Below are 22,450 nucleotides of genomic sequence, written 5' to 3'. Positions count from 1 at the left end.
AAATTTTCACCCATCTACGATCAACAGTTACTTTTGTATCGCGATTTTAATATCGGCAATACAACGTTTGCTGGGTCAGCTAGTTGTCATATAAAGAACATCTACGAGAACGATGGCATAGGCCTTAAAATATTGTAGCGTTAATATTCTAAGTCATAGGCGGCCCCTCTTATCAAAGTATTTTGTTTCAACTTTTAACTTCATCCTTCAGATTTTTTGAAGTTAACACTCTTTAGCCGGGTTGGGCACTTTTTGGTAGGGAAAAACAGAATTACGGGTTCGCATAAAATAAATAAATAATAAAAAAAATAAACATATAATATACTTTTTGGATGGGTGAAATCTACTGAGTTCGCGTCACCGAAATGCTTAAAGCAGTATATCTGTAGCTATACAGCTGGACGTATTATGCAACATTAGTGCTGTGTATAGGTATCTTATAAAGTTAAATTGAATGGATTTAGTGAATTATTCGATGTTTATATACTGTGCATTTTCGAAATATTCTTTAGTTTAGTTTGATTAATATATTATTGAAAATATGTTTTAAAAATCAATTGAAATTAATATTTTTTAAACATTATTTACTTTCAAATTTTAATACTAAAAGTTCTTAGTTTCACTGCTATTGGCAGTCTCTAAAACTGCCAATTTTTTTTACAATTTCAAGTAATACTACCGATGGCGCTTTAAGCAATATATAATAAATAATAATTATAATAATGAAACACTCTTACATAAATTATCTTGCCCCAAACTAGGCATAGCCTGACTATGGGTACAAAACAACGATATATTTAATACAATATCCTTGCATAAACATACATAAATTAAAATAAACTTCTATGACTCGGAAACAAACAATCATATTCATCATATAAATGATTGCACCTACCGGGATCTTAAGCTCAGTAGGCAGGGTCACTAACCACTGGGCTATAGCGGTCGTCTCCTAGTCCTCCGTCCGTCCATTATGAAACGGTGCAAGAATTTCTGTCTGCAGTATCCTGTTTGCATTCCTCTAAGAGTACTCACTCTACACACGCCAGAGATACAGAACATGGGCGCCACCCTGGAGCACGCGGTACCATCGGGCAGGCTCCAGCCGCGCGACTTGTAACCGCCGCCGCGCGTGTCGCACCACACCGCGCATGCGCTGCTCACGTCTGAAGAGGCTTTAATAAAAACACCAAAGTATTAGTTATTTATGCAACTGTTGTGTAATAAGGGGTATTAAAACACGAATGTGGATAATAGTATCACATGAGTGTTTTAATACCTAATTATCAACAGTTGCATACAAGACTTTATCTACACCCAGAATATGAATCCTCTAAAAGATTCTGGAACAGTTAGCTTACTGCTAACATTAAAACACCAGTCCTAGTAGTAACCTAATATCATTAATTACTGATTAAAACAAAAACAAATAAACCAAGTATTATTGATACAATTATTTATTTTAGTAGTAATTTACATTTTGTATAGTGTAAAAATCACTCGAATATAATGTTCTTTTGCAGCGTTTAAAATGATTGGCTCATTTTTTATAAACAAAACAATAAAAATATCGAAGAAAAACGGCGGGGATTCGAATAACCTACTTTTTTTTACGGCGCGCGACGTTCTGGTAGTGTGGAACGCGCGTAAACGAAAATGTTCTTTTTTTGAAATTCATTCAGATACCACGCATCGAGCAATAAGAATGTGGCTGTCTGTTGAAACTCTTTGCGCATGAAGGAATCGAAAAAAAAACATAGGAGAGTTGTTATGAAATTCAGTACAACATTACAACACTCGTTTGGATGATGTAATGGTTATTAAAACATTGGGTGTTTTCATGTTGGCAATAAGCTAACTGTTTCAGAATCTTTAATAGAGGATTTAAAGCATGGGTGTAGATAAAAATATTTACAGCCTCGGTCGCGTAATGATTGCTTAAAGCTCGAAGGATTTTTTCTAAATGACAATAAGGGACGAGCAGGGCGTTCAGCTGATGGTAATTGATTCGCCCTGCCCATTACTATACAGTGTTGAGGGTTCTTGAAAAACCCAAAGATTCTGAGCGGCACTACAACTGCGGTCGTCACCTTGAGATATAAGATGTCAAGTCTCATTTGCCCAGTAATTTCACTAGCTACGGCGCGCTTCAGACCGAAACACAGTAATGCTTCACGGGAGAAATAGGCGCCGTTGTGGTACCCACTATCTAGCCGGGATCCTGTGCAAAGGAGCCTCCCACAGGTGTCTGTCTGAGTCTTGACTCTATCAACGTTTTAGCTATCTCACTGTTGTGATTTAAGAGGTACAGCTTTGTTTAGGGGGAGACTTAGACGACGAGCGAGTGATTCATTTCAATTAAATTAAATTTATTATTAAATTTAGCATTAACTACGAAAACTCTTCCACAACTTGCATCTAGTGTAGTCTTTTTGAACTACACTGCTTTTATTTTAATAAAACATAGAATTTCATCATTTTCATTATGAACCGGTCTTGTACAGCATATAGGAATTTAATTTCATTAAAAAAACAATACAGAGTTAATAGATTAAAGAAATAATAATATTACGCACAATTTTGTAAATACTAACTTATGAAATAGATAACATTACAAGTTTAAGTTTAATATACACATTGAGGTAGTCCGAATTAAGTTAAATTACTGCTGTTTGCGACTGAATCTTTAAGCGCTACGTAACAATTAAATTGATTAGTAAGTTAGTAATTCTAACTTAACTATGTCGTTTCTTAGATTTTATTATCGAATTAATTTAATTAGCCCTATTTTATGTATATTATAGAGTAAATTGAAATATGTCTAAATTAACAAAAACGTTGTGTGGAAACAAATATGTAAGTATAACAATGTTATTACAAAATTTATCTACTCATAATACAAAAATATTTCTCACCATCAGCATCTATTCTTTGTAAGCCAGTTCCGATCAAATCCGGGTCAACTTCCCGAGCTCTGGAACAAATTTCGTCCGCAAATTCCCGCACTGTCATTCGTGGAACATTGTTGCACTGCAAAATAATTTGCCGGTCTTAATTAACATAATAATAAAAAAAAATCTTTTTTGTACACAATCATTTACAATCAAAATCAAATCAAATCAAAATCACTTTATTCATGTAGGCCACGGATATGACACTTATGAATGTCATATTTTTTTTTTCATATCTCATAATCGCTTGATTACTTTCAAAGGATATTTTACACGGATATCTTATTTTTTTATTGAGCATAAGGTTTGCTCGACATGCTCGCATATCAATTTATTAGTTTCTTTTATTAAAAAATAGAAGTACCATTAAAATTTTTCACAAATGCTAACACGTTTTCTCAATAAAGTCTTGGTAGAAGAAGTAATTGTATGGTAACTTCCTTAGTTAAAACCTTTCCTACTATTTACTTACTATATTATCTAATTTACAGTTTTTTTAACTCATTAAATTAAGAATTCACGTTTACCAAGAGTTATCTTTACTCCATCATAAACTCGCTCGGACACATTTAAAAAATTTTTATGCACTGCATTAACTTGGCCAAGTTTTGTTCCATTTATCAAAATATTTTATTTAAAACTAGCTGACCCGGCAAACGTTGTTTTGCCATATAAATTATTTTTAGAGTTAAACCGTTTCTTGGACATTGCAACATTAGTTTATTTCTCTAAAATAAATGTAAATAAATGTAGCCTAAGTTTATTACATCAGTTTCCTGCCAATAAAAATCCCGTTAAAATCGGCCCAGCCATTTCAGAGATTAGCCGGAACAAACAGAGAGACAAAAATTGTAAAAAATGTTATTTTGGTGTATACATATTGATATACATGTAGTAAAAAACGGTTATTTCAACATTACAAACATACACTCCAATTTGTGCGATGCGTGTAAGGTATTTATTTAGTTACTCAAAATGTAAAAACTCCTTTTTTTATAATGACACTTGGCGAAAGAGGGAATAAACCAACAATTTACTACCTAATTTATTAATACGGCTTTACTCACGATTTATCGGTGTGGGTACCGAGTAGTTTCGGACCATTCGGAGGTCCTTCATCAGGGTGAGTGTAGTGGGTTCGCGATAACGTCCCGTTTCTTACTGCGGACTTGTGCTCACGATCCCAGAATGAGTTAACAATGTCTCACGAAAGTTTTAATAATTTAATTTATTACCTGGTGTGCGTGACATGACTGATATTTCTTGTCGCTTCCTGAACAATAGTTTTTGCCGTTGTCGTGCCTGAAATAATATACTTTGTAAGATATACGTATTACAGCTTATATTTTCATTACCTATTTAAGTTATATCTTGTTTCTATTGGTACCTAGTCAGGTTATTAAAATCTCTGATAAATTCGCCATCTTCGCCACCTTCGCACGAGACGCCACAAGTTAGGATATCATCCACACCATCTGGATGTGTGGCGGTCCTCCACAGTGCGGTTTTCAAGGAGCTTTCTTCCTCGTACTACGAAGCTGTGGAAAGAGCTTCCCTGTGCGGTGTTTCCGGGACGATACGACATGGGTACCTTCAAAAAAGCGCGTACACCTTCCTTAAAGGCCGGCAACGCTCTTGTGATTCCTCTGGTGTTACAGGAGAGTGTGACCGGCGGTGATCACTTAACACCAGGTGACCCGTACGCTCGTTTGTCCTCCTATTCCATAAAAAAAATCATAAATATTCATACTAGGCAACAATTTTGTCAACACTGAAGAGTTAAATCCGGTGACTTTTATTTATATTAAAGACTAGCTGCTGCCCGCGACGTCGTAAGCGTGGACGCGTCGCGATAGTATAAGAGCCTTGATGAAAACAGGCCTGGTTTATTACTTTTATGTACGTGACAAGATACGTCTTACACTCGCGATTTGTATGTCACTTTGTGTTAGTGTGCGTGCATCGCTCAAAACAGAGGAGTTACTGTCAAACTCGAAATATTTTCGAAATTTTCACAGCTGTCACAGTCCATCTAGAGTCTAGACGAATAAATGACTAAGCTTAATAAGCTATCGGTCAGAAAGTAATTGACATAGTATAATAATATATGGTATTTCTGCGATGGCCTAAGACTCCGTCACGATATAACATATTATGTCATACTGACAGCTCGCCATTTCCCCGCTATTGTCGCGTGGCTCACATATTCTATAGCGTTGTTTCATTCGAAAATAGTTTGAGAACAGTCGTCGCGACTGATGACGTATTCCCAGCTCGATCACGTGACCCGGCTGTCACGGTAAGAGAATACCAAGCGGAGTATATTATTATACTACTAGTAGTTACCCGTTGCATTCGCAACTAAAGGTTGTATTTTAAAATGTTTAAGTAGGGATGACAGAGAGAGTTGTCATACTGAAACATGCGGGGCAAACCTGCACCCATTAAGTTGGCATAGCGACATCCCATTCTGCATGGACGCACGCCAAGAATGGGAAGATATTAGCAGGGTGGTAAATGACGTCAATATACCTGGCTCTGCTACATCGGCGAGTGGAAACGGCGACCCCGGCCGCGGCGGGCGCATGCGCATCGTCGACCAGACATGCGGAGGCGCACTCCGACCAATGAGACCAGCGACCCCAGTGACCACCGGCCGCCATGTTGCTGCTCCATCGCTCCACACACTCACCACCGCGACAATACTAACAACAAACCAATTTAATATTATTTACTGCAAAGTTTAATAAGTTCTTAATATCTATCAGACTATAGAGACCATGGAAGACTTGGGCTATAATATGCTCGATAGCCTCAATACAGCTTCCCAAGGAGTAGGTCTCAAAATGAACATGGACAAGACGAAGATCATGTCAAATGTCCATGTCGCACCTACCGTAACAATTGGGAACTGTACTTCGAAATTGTCGACGAGTACGTCTACCTCGGTAATAAATCTCGAAACGATCCAGTTAGGCAGGTCCAATTTCACGAAAGAGGTTACTCGTCGAATCCAACTCGCATGGGCAGCGTTCGGGAAGCTCCATAATATCTTCTCGTCCCAAATACTACAGTGTCTGAAGACGAAGGTTTTCAACCAGTGTGTGTTGCCAGTGATGACTTACAGTACGCAGAAGTGGTCGCTAACTATGGGCCTTATGAGAAAGCTCATGCTCGCTCAGAGGGCGATAGAGAGAGCTATGCTCGGAGTTTCCCTGCGAGATCGAATCAGAAATGAAGAGATCTGTAGGAGAACCAAAGTTACTGACATAGTCCAAATGATTGCGAAACTGAAGTAGCAGTGGGCAGGGCACATATTTCGACGGACAGATGGCCGTTAGGGCAGTCCTCGAAAAGCGACCACGTACCGGAAGACGCAGTGTTGGTAGTCCCACAAGATGGACCGACGATCTGGTCAAGATCGCCGGAATACGTTGGATGAGGGCAGCGCAAGACCGATCGTCATGAAAATCTTTGGGGGATGCCTTTGTCCAGCAGTGGACGTCTTCCGGCTGATGATGATCTATCAGCCTAGCGAAACTCTCTAAGAAAAAAGCGATTGTATTAAAATGTCATTGATACCTTGACAGATGTCCGACTCTAAAAACGTAGTATTTACATCGTCTTTGGTCATAATCTTCTTGAAAGCATAATAGACGGCTTACGATATTTGAGTAAGTATATAAAACTTTAAATACATTGTCAGGAATTTCAATAAACATATATAAAAGATAAAGAAAATTCGCTCTTTCGTATTTGCACGTGTAACTACCTCACTGCTGTAGGATTCGTAACCTTTGTAAACTCTCAAAAATGAAACATCCATTAATTCCTCAAAGATTATAATAAATATTAGTGAAACGTCAAGAACCACGTGGAAACGAGATATCTTCATCTCCATGTCTGAGTGGGATCTCAGCACCAGCAGCCAAGGTACGTGGGCTTATATTGCTGTGGTATAATTGTTTAATGTTGGTGTTTTTTGAGGATTCATCTTTAGGAACATAATATATACATAATAAAGCCGCCATTACTTTAACCATATAAATTTTTGGTACTTCATTTGCTTTAAAGAACAATGGTAGGTAAAGGTGTAGGCTATTTACACGCCTTATCTCAGAAATGTGTTTCGAAGAGTAGATCATCGTTAAGAATCACTTGCTTACACTTTCAGCCGTAATTGAAACAAGGAATTGTATTTTACCATATCCTCCCCACACTTGGTTCCTTCGAGCGCGGGGTGTGAGGTCCAGGTATATCTTTCTCGCTGGCAGTGAAGGTCTCTACATATGTCTTCCAGGTTCTGAACTGCTGAATGCCGGCTTCCTCTTCCATATTTTAACATACCTTAAAAAGAAACACATTTATTTTTCTAACTTTTATATTTTATTTAATGCCAGGCCAAATTCATGTCCTTTGAGACGTTTCCAAATATAAGAATAAAATGATTTCCGTTGTACCGAATTCTCTAAATTAAAATTAAAATTCTACAATTAATTATAAATATTTTTTTATGACAGTAAGGGACGAGACGGGCAGGACATCAGTTGATGGTAATTGATACGCCCTGCCCAGTAAAATTTAGTGCCACTCAGGATACTTATAAAACCTAAACATTCTGAGCGGCGCTATAATTGCGCTTGTCTTCTTGAGAAATACGATCTTAAATCCCATTTGCCCAGTAATTTCACTATCTACGGCGCTCTTCAGACCGAAACACAATAATGCTAACACATTGCTTCGCGGCAGAAAAAGCCGCCATTGTGGTACCCATAATCTAGTCGGAATCCTGTTCAAAGCAGCCTCCTACTGGTAAATAAAAGAGTATTGGAAGAATAATTGTTCAGAATAGATACTGCACCATAATGGAGAGTGATGCTTAGGTGGTAACACGTTCTAATGGCCATATTTTGAAATTTTTAACCACAAATTATGTTTTTTACGTGACACTATTCTAGCAGCAGACTTCGTTAAAATTAAACATGTGATATGATACTTACATTGTTGGTTCGCATCGAATCGTTCACCAGGCAGAGTTCCTTCTGCACTGTGATCCAGCTGACCAGCCGAGTTGCCGTGGTCGAGCAGACAGCGTGCTTGTGATGTGCTGAAAAATTTAGATTAGTGTTGATATATCCAATATAGGTAATGTATGGCACGGTAAGAATATAAGTATCCTTAGCAATATTTATAGAAAATTTTCTCAAATATGCATGGAAATATTGTTATTATTTTCGAAAAAAGAATACGCGAAGTATCGAATTTACGGACAAAGAAAATCCATTGCAGGAGCGTTTTTTTAATTTGGAACATTACAATGCTTCTGCAATGTTGTATTATTGTGTAAAGTAAACGGCGTGCTGGGGTTATTAAATACTCCTTGATCGGATCTCTTTTGTCATCCTTGGCATACCATAGTCTCTTTGCTTAGTACAAATTGCGTTTATGTGGCTGTATAGCCATAAATGCGTTTGCCTGTCGGCACAGATGATAAAAAAAACATATTTTATTAGTTTACAGTTATTTACATACCTAATTAATAACTATAATTTTAATAATAATTAAAATGAGTTCCAATGGTTCAGAGAGTGAAATAGAGATTGATTGTAGTCAGTCAGAAGCGGTGCGCTCGTACGCTACGGACGTCTCGTTTCGGTTTCTTAACAGATTTTATTCAATATTTTAAAGTGAAGGTCAATTAAATTTCTGCTTTAAGCTGTTACAATAAGTCACAAAATTGTGTAATATAGTTTGCAATTTGAATCTCACGCTCGCCCAGTATCTCTTGGCACTGTGATCACAGAACAACGGAAAATACACAGAATCAACATGTCGACGATGCGATCACCGCCTCATCATTATAACTCAGATTCAGATCTGTCGAAAGTGAAAACGGATGATCCTGTGTGCAGTTTAATGAGAAAGCGAAAACACGGGGATGACTTCACAGTAATTTTCAAGCAGTTCAGTGTGGAATTAATGAATAATTTCAAAGTCTTCAAGCAGGAAATACAAAAAGAAATCTCAGAAATTAACAACAATCTTAACTCTGTCATCAAAACTGACTTACAGAATTTAAGCTCTAACATCACAGAAATGAAAAAAGAATGTAAAGGTCTGTCAGTCTCTATACGTCAGCATCGATCAATGCAGTCCAAGATAGATGAAATTCAAAATTCAGTGCAGTTTACGTGCAATAAAGTTGATGATTTTGAGATTAAAATACAAAACTTAAGTAAAGAATCTAAGAAAATCATCAACTTGGAAAAAGAAATATCGGATATAAAAGAGCAAAACCGACACCTGAGAAACGACATTAATAATAAAGAACAACAAGACAGGAACTGAAATTTAGAAATAGTCGGATTACCCGAATTTGATGAACATCTTTCTGAAAATAGCTGCGGTCACTGGAGTCGCTCTCGACGAGAAAAATATCGTTCATATAAACCGAGTTACACCCAAAGTTAAAATACAAGGACGACACAACAACATCGTAGCAAAGGTCAGTTCCCGCTTACTACGAGATGTATTATTATCGAAACTCAGGAAACTTCGACTGACAACCAAGGACATAGACCTGCCTATAGACCCAAAACCGATTTTCTTTAACGAACACCTAACCCCGTATAATAAACAACTATACAAGAAATGCAGAGATTTAGCGAAACAGAGGCTGTATCAATTTGTTTGGACAAAAAACGGAAGGATTTATACCAGAAAAAACGACACCACTCATGCTATACAAATAGTGGACGAAGAGGACCTGAAGAAAATTGTAAATTCCTAATGCATAATAACAGGGTCACCCAGGTTATTTTTTCACTTTGTATAGGTCGTTTTTATAATTCAAACATATACTTTTATTTTATACATTTATATGTTATCAAACTTATCTCTCTATTATCCATACACCTTTATACAATTTATCTGTTTCGATGTACAACTAACCACTCAAAATTCTGTCGCCTCTCTATTTATAATTACTACTCTTTGACGCCACTGACCAAAAGGTATTGTATTAAGTGCATAAACAAGTTATGGTTCACGCGCTTTGTATTGGTGCGATCTTTGATTTTACACAATAATTATTGCAGCACCAGATTTCTTGTGACATGGCATATTTCTCACATGGTTATATTGGTACATAGGATAATTATTTGGAATATAGTTTATATTGTTTATTTTCTCCTTCTTAATATGCAACAAAATTTTCAATTGAACTGTTTATCAAAGTCTATTTTTATGAAATCAACTATTTATAACTACTTAAAAAATACATTAAATATTTTTAAACACAAATTACTACCTACAACACATAACAATCTCGCACCATTATTTAGTGAGCGGAGTATAATACTATTAATTTATTCACTAAATATATTTCTGACTATTTTGTTGTTCTACCTACCTGATTCTGCTAAAACATTGCGATCATCTGTATACTCTTTTGATTATTATAGTAACACACGTAAATACTATTATCGTTTACGTGCCTTTGTATATATCTTTGTAGGTATTTCGAATTTTTGTCGCATACCACTTGCGTATATTGTGGAGAATTATTTGAGTATGTACTGTTTAAAAAGTTTAATGAACTTGACTTTATTGTATGTAGTAAATTACACACTCCTGTTGTTTCCGGGCCTGGTTGAAGTTACTATGAATGCATTAAGATTAATAATTATAGAATTTGGTATTATACAAGACCAAATATTACATATAATTATTACTATATTAATTATGTTTATCTTGAAAAACTGCCTAATATTACAAAGCTATCTGACTTTATTTTATGAATCTGTTGCAGATCAAATTATGAAAAATCTCTCACTTAAGCGTATGTTAAAAAAATATATGAAATTGTTTATTAACATTAACCAAAACGGAAACATGATTCATAGATATATTTTAGAAATCGGTATATATGCTTTTTACAGACACGTCTATCCTTTAACGTTTTCAAAAATTGTAATAGTTATACAATTTAGTCGTTTTACGTCGTCATAATGAACAATAAGGACTTAACCGTGTACTACCAAAACGTATGCGGACTTAGGACGAAGTGCTTAGAACTGCGGCAAAGTATTTTATGTAACGATTTCGACATTATCATAGTTACAGAGACATGGCTGCATGACGGAATATTTGACGCCGAGACGACCGGTACGACGTGTTCCGAGCGGACCGCGACCTAGCTTCTACTGGCAAGAGCACTGGGGGCGGCGTCATGATATTAACGCGAAGAACTTTAGGTGTCACACTGTTGGAACTCGACTCGAGCGCGTCTATTAAGCCTATCGCTGTCGAGTTAATATGGGTTTCGTTGTCTATGCGTGTTTGCGGTTCTCATTCGGATTTAATTATTTGCGCTGTTTATATACCACCTGAACCACGATTAATGTCCGATAATATAAATGCTTTAGTAGAACAAGTCTTGTTTGTTAATAATTTACATACTAATTCTAATTATCTAGTCATTGGAGATTTTAATTTAAGCTGTATTTCCTGGGAAAACGATTGTCCTTTATTCTTAAAAAAAGGCCCCAAAGAAGTGCAGGCTGCTGGCATGCACTTACTGGAGGAGTTAGAATTTATAAATTTAAAACAATTTAACTTTCTTAAAAACTACGCAGGCAATACTTTAGATTTATGTTTTTCAAACCTACCACTTCTAATATGTCATAACCATACTCCGCTGGTTAACGTAGATCGTACTCATCCTCCTTTTACAATTAACATAACAGACTTAAACATACAGCCACTACGTGAATCTTTTATTCCTAGGAGAAATTTTTATAAAGCTGATTACGCCAGTATTAGTGAAAATTTGAGCGCACATGACTGGCCTAGCTTATTGCGAACAGGCACTATCGATGAGGCGGTTGATGTTTTTATGATATTTTGTATATTTGTGTAGATAAGTACGTCCCTTTACGTAAATTAAAACCGAGTAGATCGTACCCAAAGTGGTACAGTTCTTCTCTTATAAAAATTGTCAGGGAGAAGTACAAAGCTCACCAAAGATGGAAGAAATACGGTAACCCAACAGACTATGACGAATTCACATTGCTTCGCTGTAGGGAGCGACGTGTACAAAAACAATGTTTCAATAACTTTACTTTAAACTGCCAGGTCAATATCAAATCGAATCCTTAATATTTTAAAATTTTCCAAAAATAATTAAATTTTGGACTTTTGCTAAAGCTCTTCGAGGGGGTTCCAGTTACCCTAAGTCTTTAAGTATGGGCAACGACAAATTTGTGGATGGGAAAGAGATTTGCGATGGTTTTAACTCATTTTTTAAAAACGCTTTCGTTAATCACCATAAGACGGATCAGTTTCCAGAAAACGTCTCTCATGGGCTAGACGCATACTCATGTGTACGAACAAATCCCACCATTATTCTTAAGATGCTCCAAAACCTTAACACTAAGAAAGGCGTTGGTTGCGACGGTATTCCTTCCACATTCTGGCACTTGTGTGCAAAAAGTCTTGCCCTGCCCTTATCAATCATATTCAATCGCTCTCTAAGTGAAGGTATCTTTCCACACAGATGGAAAACAGCATACATCGTGCCTGTTCACAAAAAAGGTAGCAGGACAATGATTGAGAACTATAGGGGTATCTCAATGCTATGCACTGTAGCTAAGTTACTCGAACTTATCGTATACAATTCAATTTATCATATAATTGCTAAATCCATTCCTCATGAACAGCACGGTTTTCTCAGGAGGCGATCGACTTCCACGAACCTGGCGTGCTTCACCGATTATGTACTTTCTAACATGCAACGTGGTGGTCAGGTTGACGTGATCTACACTGATTTTGAAAAAGCTTTCAATCGTGTGGATCATATCATCCTTCTCCACAAACTGCAGCTCCTTGGAATTCATGGAGATTTACTTCGTTGGGTACAGTCGTATCTTTCAAATAGATCTCAAGCGGTTGTAATTGGTGGTTACAGGTTTGATCTCGTTGATATTCCCTGCGGTGTACCACAGGGTTCGCATTTAGGGCCATTGTTTTATAATGCATATCTCTATGATATCGGTTCCTGCTTAGGTAACTCTGAATATCTTATGTATGCTGACGATAAGAAGATATATCGTAGTATAAAATCTATAAATGATTGTCAGTTGATGCAAAAGGATCTCGACTGTCTTTTTGAATATTATAAAAGAAACAACATTACAGTCAACATACTCAAATGCGTGCAAATCAGTTATACGCGTAAATCAAAGCCCTTTGTCTATAACTACACCTTAAATGGCACACTTTTACAGAAATCCAAACTTGTTCGCGACCTCGGAGTATATTTTGATCACAAAATGTTACTCTGCGACCACATTAACAACATAGCAAAAAAAAGCATAAGAAATCTGGGCTTTGTCTTGCGCACGTGCAAACCTTTTTCTGATATAGAACCTATTAAAGTTATCTACTATGCATATGTCAGGAGTATTCTGGAATATGCTTGTCCAATATGGTCTCCACAATATATAATTTACAATGAACGCTTGGACGTATACAGAAGAAATTCTTAAACCACCTAAACTACCGTAAAAAATTACACACCGGCTCTTATTATGACAGTTGTAAGGCGCACAAACTATTAACGTTGGAGCAGAGACGCATTTTACTTGATATGAGCCTACTATTTGATATTGTGAACAGCTTTGTTGACTGTGATAAATTGACCTCTAAAATATCATACTGTACACCGTCAACCCGCACGAGGCACACGAATCTACTATATGAACCACTACACTATACAAACTATTCCAAAAACACTTTCATATCACGGGCAATACATACTTACAACACAACCTTCAGTCACGTAGATCTTTTCAGCATAAATAAATCTAAATTCAAATCAGAACTCATAGCTACTTTCAATGACACATCTAAGTAACTGATGCACTAACATAATATATTAATATGTTTATTTATTTTACCACACATAGTATACATATTTATGTATTACCTTTTATGTATATATTTAGTAACAGTTTTTTTTTTATGTAATGAAACGACCTATATAATCTCAAGATAAATCTCATTTTTGTTTAGTAGGTATCGCACCATGTTGAAATTTTTCGGAAACCGTAATTTAATATAATATAATATAAGGGAAACCTGTTATTGGCATTATTATTGTAAAATATTATTAGTTATTTATCTAATCTGTAATATGCTGTTGGTTTTCTTAATAAAATAAAATAAAATTGTACGCCACCAGATTTAATCAGAACCCAAATTGGCAATGGAAAACCTGCTTCCAGCTAAGTCAAAAATTAAATTTAATGTATAATATAAAAAGTGTGCTTTATTTCCCTTCATCCCTTCGAGAAAAGCACTATATTATACGAATATACTTCGGCGGGAATTGGCAATTGTCTGTCCTGTATTTTGTGAATTCCTCGCCTATGGCTCGGCCTTCAAACTTATACTCGACCTGCAATTGCCTATTTTCCGGCCTTTGCAATGTACGAGTACTAATAAATGTTAAAACACAGATAATAGTATAACCTGTTTTGGTAGACTCACTTTTTATTATTTTTTTAGGTTTTTTTTCTGTTTATATTATTGCTTATTTTGTTTAGTTGAGAATTTTGTTTCTCTTTTGTTTCAGTGTTTTATACTTAGATTATAATGGGGCTGACATATACATAGAATAAAAAAATGACCCATTTGACCGCCGCCATTTCACGGGCCTTGATGACGTCATAAGCTGTTACAATAGTGATACGTTTCACAAATTTGTATTTCTCACTTATCTTGCACACTCTTTTATTTAATAATATTCGCAATTAAAAACTAGCTAAGTTTGAAAAAAATAATAAACTTGTAGCACCTATAAACTATCAAATTTTTACTCGATATGACAGGGTAGGTTCCTTATATGTGAGCGCTACTGCTCACCCCCGACGTAAAAGGCCGGCTTCGAGATCTTGTAATGGAACATGAACGGCAGTAAGTACTTACCATCAGGTGACATCATCTCTTTTATATTTTCCTGTAATGTTAGAGATACCGTTCCAGTGTTTTCTTCCATTTAACATTTATTGGCACTTGCAATGAAAGCAAAGGGCTCTCTGGGTAGCTGAATTTTAATACTTCTATCTATACAAAAATCGAGTATAGATCCATTGCTTTCAAGTCTGCAATAAAACACGATCGGGTAAATTCAGAGCGTACTTACTCTAAAAATTTCTGCAAGTAATTCCTGCTGCATTGGGACCAGGTTATTTTTCCACTTCCTAACGTGGGACTCATTAAATATGCACTGGGGTCACAGCCATTGTCTGCTAAAGGCCCGTCGTGACGCATACCTAGGCTGAAAATTTATTGATTGTTCAAAATTTAAGAATAATCTCTAAATTAATGACTAATTTGGCTACAACAAAAACATATTTTTTGTACCAAAGATTTAAAAAAGTTTCAAAGTTTTTTATTGAATTAGGCGTTATTTTGCGGAAATCCATAATTATTCAAATGTTGTGATTTTTAGTGTTGACTTCTCCTGAGGATGCCTCGTGTGGAGGCGAAACATGAAATTAGCTCTTAATAAAAATCATAACGTCATTTGGATAATTTAAGAGGCCTCCCATAAAATTTTCACAATACTCTTTTCCTTGCCGAACTCCACTATAAATTAATTCTGAATGGCCTTACAATATAGTTTTATACTCAAATATTGCTTGTAAAGGAGCTCATCTCTCGGCTCTTTTGCACAGGATGCCGGCTAGATTATGAGTACCACATGGGCGCCCTATTTCTGCCGTGAAGCAGTAATGTGTAAGCAATATTGTGTTTCGGTCTGAAGGGTGCTGTAGCTAGTGAAATTACTGGGTAATGAGATTTGACATTTTATGTCTTAAGGTGACGAGCGCAATTATAGTGCCGCTCAGAATTTTATGTTTTCAAGAATCCTGAGCGGCACTGCATTGTAATGGGCAGGCCGTATCCATTACATCCAGCTGAACGTCCTGCTCGTCTCGTCTCTTAATATCATAAAAAAATGAAGACATACCTACTTATTTCTTGTATAAGAGGCACTTAGATGTTAGTAGTCGTATACAACGAATTGGTTATACTTACTTGTGACCAATTTCATGTGCAACAACATAGACACTTTCGAAATGTCTCCCCTCGTTAACTGTACAGCTACTGGTAACCGTACACATACCAGCAACTGGCGCTAGTCCTGGAATAAAATCATTATAAAGTTTTGAAACAGTGAAAATTATCTACAAATAAATTAATGCAACTGTATCCAATAGATTTAGTTACAGCTCGTCAACTCTCAGAGAGCGATGATAATGTAAAATATTATTTCAATGATTCGGATCGCCTTTCTTCTAATTATGTTAAGAAATTCCGTTAAATCGGCGCAATAAATAAAAAATCATGTAATTTTGTAATTGTTAGACTGTATCAAGATCAAAGAGTTAAATGATGTAGGTAAGTGATATTTTGAGAACTATTTCCATGTGATGATAATATTTGTTATTAGATTTTCTGTTTTTATCACGGGGAGTGTTCGGAAGAGCTGTTTAACCTCATTCCTGCCGCCGAATTCCACCTTCGCACGCCACGCAACAAGTTAGGATATCATCCTCACCATCTGGATGTGTGGCGGTCCTCCACAGTACGGTTTTCAAGGAGCTTTCTTCCACGTACTACAAAGCTGTGGAATGAGTTTCCTTTTGGGGTGTTTCTGGGACGATACGATATGGGTACCTTCAAAAAAAGCTCGTACACCTTCCTTAAAAGCCGGCAACGCTCCTGTGATTCCTCTGATGTTACAAGAGATTGTGAGCGGCGGTGCTCACTTAACACCAGGTGACCCGTACGCTCGTTTGTCCTCCTATTCCATAAAAATAAAAAAAATATACCTGCCATTTAGTTTAAATTTTATTTTACATTTTCATTGATTATTTACTTACCGACTACTTGACTGCTCACTTTCCCGTTCTTGTTAACCACATATAAGTCTAGTCCAGTTAGTATCAATGCGTGATCCCAATGTAATGGATCGTTATCACCCAGAGGATTCTCCAATCTTTGCCAGGTACAAAAGTTACTTAAAAACCTATCTATATCGTGTGGCCGCTTCAGATTAGCAGGGTCTTCGTGTAGTATTTCAAGTCTTTTTAATATGAAATTTACTGGCCTGCCTAAACTAGGGTCATGGTATAATAATTGTACTGCATTTATCATAGCTAATACGAATCTCACTAGTTCACTCTCCGTATCTTTAGGAAAGTTTATTGTCATATGTTTGTACAAATCTCTGTCGACGAACACTGCTGTTTCAACAAATATTGCTGGCAGAATTGCTCTCTTTCGCCTAACTTCATCTGGTTTTATTTTATCTATTAAAGCACCTATGGTTTTGTTTCTATGGACTAAACTTAATTTAAAATTTTCTAAGCTATCTTGATCAGGATAAGATTTTACATCCCGTTTTCGTCTATGCTTTGTCCAAGTTCGGGGAGGATTGGGTTCTGTAAAATTCAGACTATCCCTTTCCACGCAAGGAGTTATCTCATCATTAACTTCACCCTTAACTAGATTTCTATTATGTTTAACTAAGACGTGTGGCTTTAAATCTTCATGGTGAAATCTTTGTGGTAATGGATGGATAAAATAAAAACTCTCGTTAGATTTTATCAGTCCTCTCTGAAATGGAAATAGATCGGAAAACATTATTGTCTTTTGAAAAAGGAATTATAATTGCTTCTGCTTCTGTAACTTAAATATTATAATCTTTACTTACAACATCATCACAGATAAAAAGTGCAGCATTATCGCTTTTATAATAACAACGATCTAGTTCTTCATCGTGTTGATTTATTACGTCAGTGCCGTTTGACCACCGCTTTAACAATAGGAACTGTGGGTCTAGCAATCTATTTCTCGGTATGTGTTTCATGTTGAAATTATTTTTCAATCTGATTAGTTCTTCATTATCGTGTAATACGGAACGCTTTTGCCGTTTCCGGTGTCTTAGATTTGCTATCTCGAATTGAGCGTCTGCAATAAGATATTGTGAGAAATTAGTAATGATTTAGGCCAGGTACTAACAGTGCACTTGTATCCAGCGATGGCGACGGCATTTACACCAAAAGCAATACCGTAAGCCGTATCCACATATAGCAAACGATGACGAAAGATAATTGTGTGGCGAGTGTCAGAGAATGCAGACATTTATCTGGTTTCGTACATTATTGTATCTGGATTAGACGTCCTGTACCGCAAGTGGCATTAAAACAGTAGAAATAGTCAGTAAAAATCTTTGAGATAAGATATAAAAGAATAAAAATTTTGAAAACTGAGCATCTGGAGTCTTGAGAACCTGCCTTCGAATCGAATCAAATAGAATTTTAGTTTGAATTAATTATTGTGTTTATTGCTCCAAAAGTAATAGGCACAAATTTTTTAAATTTTCAGCGGTTCTTAAAATACCGTACAATCGAATATTTATATAGATTACCAGCGCAGTCTTAGTAATCGAATTTCCGTGGGTTAGTTATTCTTTGATTATGGAACCTTCAAAATGGTATGGGAGTGTTTTTTCTGCAGGTATATTATAACATAATGAGGTTATTGTTAAAACAATCTCCTTCAAGGAAGCAAGTGTGATCCATAAATTAATTTCAGGGGTAAGTATGACTTTGAGAAATTTTATTATTTAAATATGCAAGGATTTATTGACATAAGAAGGTTATAATTTGGATTTAATCGCCACATGAATGGATGGAGTGATATTTAATATACGTTCACAAAAATCGTCACCTTTTTGCTCTTGATAGTGATTTTCATTATAATAACACTAGAAATAAGGGATTGCTTGTAACTAATTGTAGGAGGCTTCGTTAGATACATAATTGCTATAAGGGTAAATGTGTACACTTTTATAAAAAAGTCCCAGCCACTGTTCAGGCATTATTTATAAATAAATTTAAATATTTTATTAAAAATTTCGTAAATCCTAATACTCCACAGCTGACTATACACACTCTAAGTGATCCGACAGTCTGGGACTAGATTATGATTATTTTATAGCAATGCAAGCAATGACAATAGAATATTGTATATTTGATTAAAAAGAGCGCAAAAAATGTTGAGAGAGTTTCTTGGGCCGCTTGTCAGAGCGCCATCTATTTCCGAAGCGGTAGTAGTGTCTAGTATAGTATATTAGAAATGACATCAAAAAGATTTCTAAGGGAATAAATTTTGAGAATTTTGCCTTTTATGGCTTTATTGAAGTGCGTTACTTACTCTCAGGTTTGGCACCAAAAAGGAACAGTTTCTCTGATTCTGACAAATGACTAAGTAGTTGCTGTTTATGTACCTGAAACAAAATAATTTGCAAATACAGAAAATATATTTATTATTTTATTTTTATTATTATTTTTAGCTTTTATTTAAACATTAAATAGTTTAAGCCAATTAATTACATATTCACAAAATATGCTTAAGAGTCACGTAAGAGGTTTCTCCAATTTTATCATATAAATACGTATAACACAATTACTAAGCCTTCTTAAAGCAGCCTAACGTAAGTCACTAACGTACTGTATAAATTAAGTTAAAAACAATATAAAGCCGTTAGCTTGTAACGTTTTTATTTATGAAAGTCAATCAATTAGAAAAAATATAGAAAGCATTTGCCAGTGATATTGTTTGCATATTAAGGATGTGTTATTAAAAGTCTGCGGGTAAATTTTTTTATATGAAGATAAACATGAATGTCAATCTAGGTCATGCCTATACTAACAATGTCATCGAAAATAAGCTAAGATCATAGAATATTGACTCTACCAAGACTAGGTTGCACCAAGAAACTTTAGCAAAAACAAACATGTTAAAGTACCGGTTAAGCCAACAATGATTTTTAACCAATTGACAATATTTAGATGTCATACCGTTAACCGTTGCCTTCCAATCTTCGCTGGTTAAATCTATTGTTAATGTTAAAAAGCTAAATAACGACCTGTCAAAAGTTTAAAATAGATATGCGATATTAACTTGATATTTAAATTTTTACTTTAACTATGCGAATACGATGATGCAATACATTCCGCAGTCTATGTTAAAGTCAGCGTTACAGTTACCGTTAAATGTGACTTAAACCTTAACTATAACTACTAATATGACGCAAACCACCCTATAATTCTAAGGATAACATAATAAAACATTTTAATAGAGCATAACAGACTCCAAACCAAATTGCAAGATATTACACCCGTACAAACAAATTTAAAAACATTGCAAAGCATGTAAAACAGTTAACTATCTGGTGAATGAAATAATATACATAATAACATTTCTATGTTTATCAATATCAAATTATTACGTCTACGCGTTGCTGAGGGAAAGAGTGTTGACAGATTAACGGATTGACAACGAACTAATAGTGGTAAATGTCTAATAACCCTTTTTCGGAACGGAACATTTAAGAAAATGAGAAATTCATATAATTTAAGGAATAGGACTTGATTGACATTAAATTTACAATGCGGTCTTTGATTGTTAAACGAGCACTTTATAGAGATTCAAATTATATATAATATAAATATATATATATATTTAATCTGAATCTCGGAAACGAACGATTTTCATAAAATTTAGTATACAGGGGATTTCGGGAGCGATAAATTGATCTAGGTAGGTTTCAATTTAAAAAAATGTAGTTTTATCTGTGTTTTTATGAGAAACAGCTACAGTAACATAAGAATACAAAGGTATATTTCGCCACTATATACAAGACTGTACTAGCTCAGATTCGATCCAATCGGACATTGGGATGATTCGGAAAGCAGAAGACCCCGGTTCGAATCCAGATGTTCTATTAGTTTTTTTTGTTTAAGTTTTGTACATTCTTAAAATTCTTAAAAGTCGTCCGGATATTTATATATTATGTACTGTGTCAAAGCAGACGTAATTTAACCATTAGCCTCGAATGGTTGCCATAAATGACGTATTGTTCTTGCATCGTGTTCTATAAAGTAGCCTCGGATGTTTGGACAATAGCAACTTTTCACACGAATACCTGTTCCTAATCGATCGCCTTTGAGATCTTAACTAGAATCGGAAGCCATTTATCACAAAATATCGCTAATATGCCTAACTTTTCCGCGGTTTTTACTGTACAAGTATTTCCTTGAATTTAAAAAAAAACGTCGTGTTGTGTGTAATACCACAGGACAGAAGTGAGAACTTTGAGGATATTAATACGAAATACAGTCTTATTGTTCTCCGTACTTAATATTATAAATGTGAAAGTGAGTGTGTTTGGTACACTTTCACGCCTTAACCACTGAAATGAATCTGATGAAATTTGGTACAGAGTTAGACTAGAGCTTGGAAAAGGACACAGGCTACCATATTTTCGAAAAAGGGCATAAACAGGTTGAAATAAGGGTAGAAAGTCTGCATGGGAATTCTGCATTTTCGAATATAAAACCATGAATCTTTGTTTTTAGGCACTTGGTAAGAAGTAATTTATAAACATAGGTGCGATTTCCGAAACTTTGACCTACATGGGGATAAAATAGGAGATTGAAATTCACAGGGAAATACTATTAAAAAGACTGTCAACAGTGACATAGAAGAGCGCCGTCAGCAGCGAACAGTTTGTATGTATATTATTTGAAAAGCATCGTAAAAAAATGCTGCCCAAATTAAGTATTCCACGCGGACGAAGTTGCGGGTAAAAGTTAGTATCATAAAGTAAATTTTGGTGTGACTGATCGCGGACTCAATCCGTAGTCGAGTCGAGCCGACTAAATCCGGACTAGGGTCGCACAAAAGGGTTATGATAAAGGTTCACTTTAAAATATGTTTTAGAATAAATCTAGCTTTCATATTTTCGCAAACCGAACCCTGCCGAGTTGTGATGTCACAACGTGCGGCCAATTAACTGATGAAAAATCTATTTATGTTCTGTTACGTTAGTATCGCTACTTCCACTAATCGCTGTTTAACATTAAGTACACCGATATTAATTCTTTAGTCATAACCGACCAGTTACACTTTCAAACCTGGGGTTACTTAACTAGCAATTACGCAGATTTAGCTAATTTCAAAGTGAAAGTCGTAACTTGAAATGAAAATTACCTCGTCATAATGTGACTGTGTATCATTAGAATTTCACATTTCGTTTTAACTTTTTCAATTGTATTCTCACTTTTACTTTGATATTATGGCTATTTTAGATTTGTGACAATTCTCCATAGAAACAATTCCTTATAAAAAGTAGTTAATTTGAAAGACATCGTTTTATTAACATTAAATATATATATAATATGGCCTTATGAGAAAGCTCGTGGTCGCTCAGAGGGCAATGGAGAGGGCTATGCTGGGAGTTTCCCGGCGAGATCGAATCAGAAATGAGGAGATCCGTAGGAGAACCATAGTAACCGACATAGTCCAAACGATTACGAAACTGAAGTGGCAGTGGGCAGGGAACATAGTTCGACGGACAG

General features: G+C 35.6%; 1 protein-coding gene across 1 annotated transcript in view; it reads right to left on the bottom strand.

The window, feature by feature from the left end:
- LOC126972056 (A disintegrin and metalloproteinase with thrombospondin motifs 16-like) overlaps window positions 1-22,450 on the bottom strand; it is an 80,038-nt gene that overhangs the window by 7,670 nt on the left and 49,918 nt on the right. Inside the window, exons 2-12 of the mRNA XM_050818634.1 lie at window positions 19,242-19,314; window positions 17,737-17,993; window positions 16,904-17,639; window positions 16,056-16,161; window positions 15,157-15,291; window positions 7,952-8,058; window positions 7,156-7,298; window positions 5,484-5,656; window positions 4,187-4,253; window positions 2,916-3,030; window positions 1,036-1,175 (exon numbers count right to left, since the gene is read on the bottom strand). Of these exons, the coding sequence (XP_050674591.1) occupies window positions 1,036-1,175; window positions 2,916-3,030; window positions 4,187-4,253; window positions 5,484-5,656; window positions 7,156-7,298; window positions 7,952-8,058; window positions 15,157-15,291; window positions 16,056-16,161; window positions 16,904-17,639; window positions 17,737-17,993; window positions 19,242-19,314 (2,052 nt within the window). The remainder of the gene's footprint in view (window positions 1-1,035; window positions 1,176-2,915; window positions 3,031-4,186; window positions 4,254-5,483; window positions 5,657-7,155; window positions 7,299-7,951; window positions 8,059-15,156; window positions 15,292-16,055; window positions 16,162-16,903; window positions 17,640-17,736; window positions 17,994-19,241; window positions 19,315-22,450) is intronic.

The sequence above is a fragment of the Leptidea sinapis genome, chromosome 25 (assembly GCF_905404315.1).
Source record: "Leptidea sinapis chromosome 25, ilLepSina1.1, whole genome shotgun sequence".
NCBI classification, from domain to species: Eukaryota; Metazoa; Arthropoda; class Insecta; order Lepidoptera; family Pieridae; genus Leptidea; species Leptidea sinapis.
Note: the sequence above shows the minus strand (reverse complement) of the source record. Positions and strands in the feature narration are given on the sequence as shown.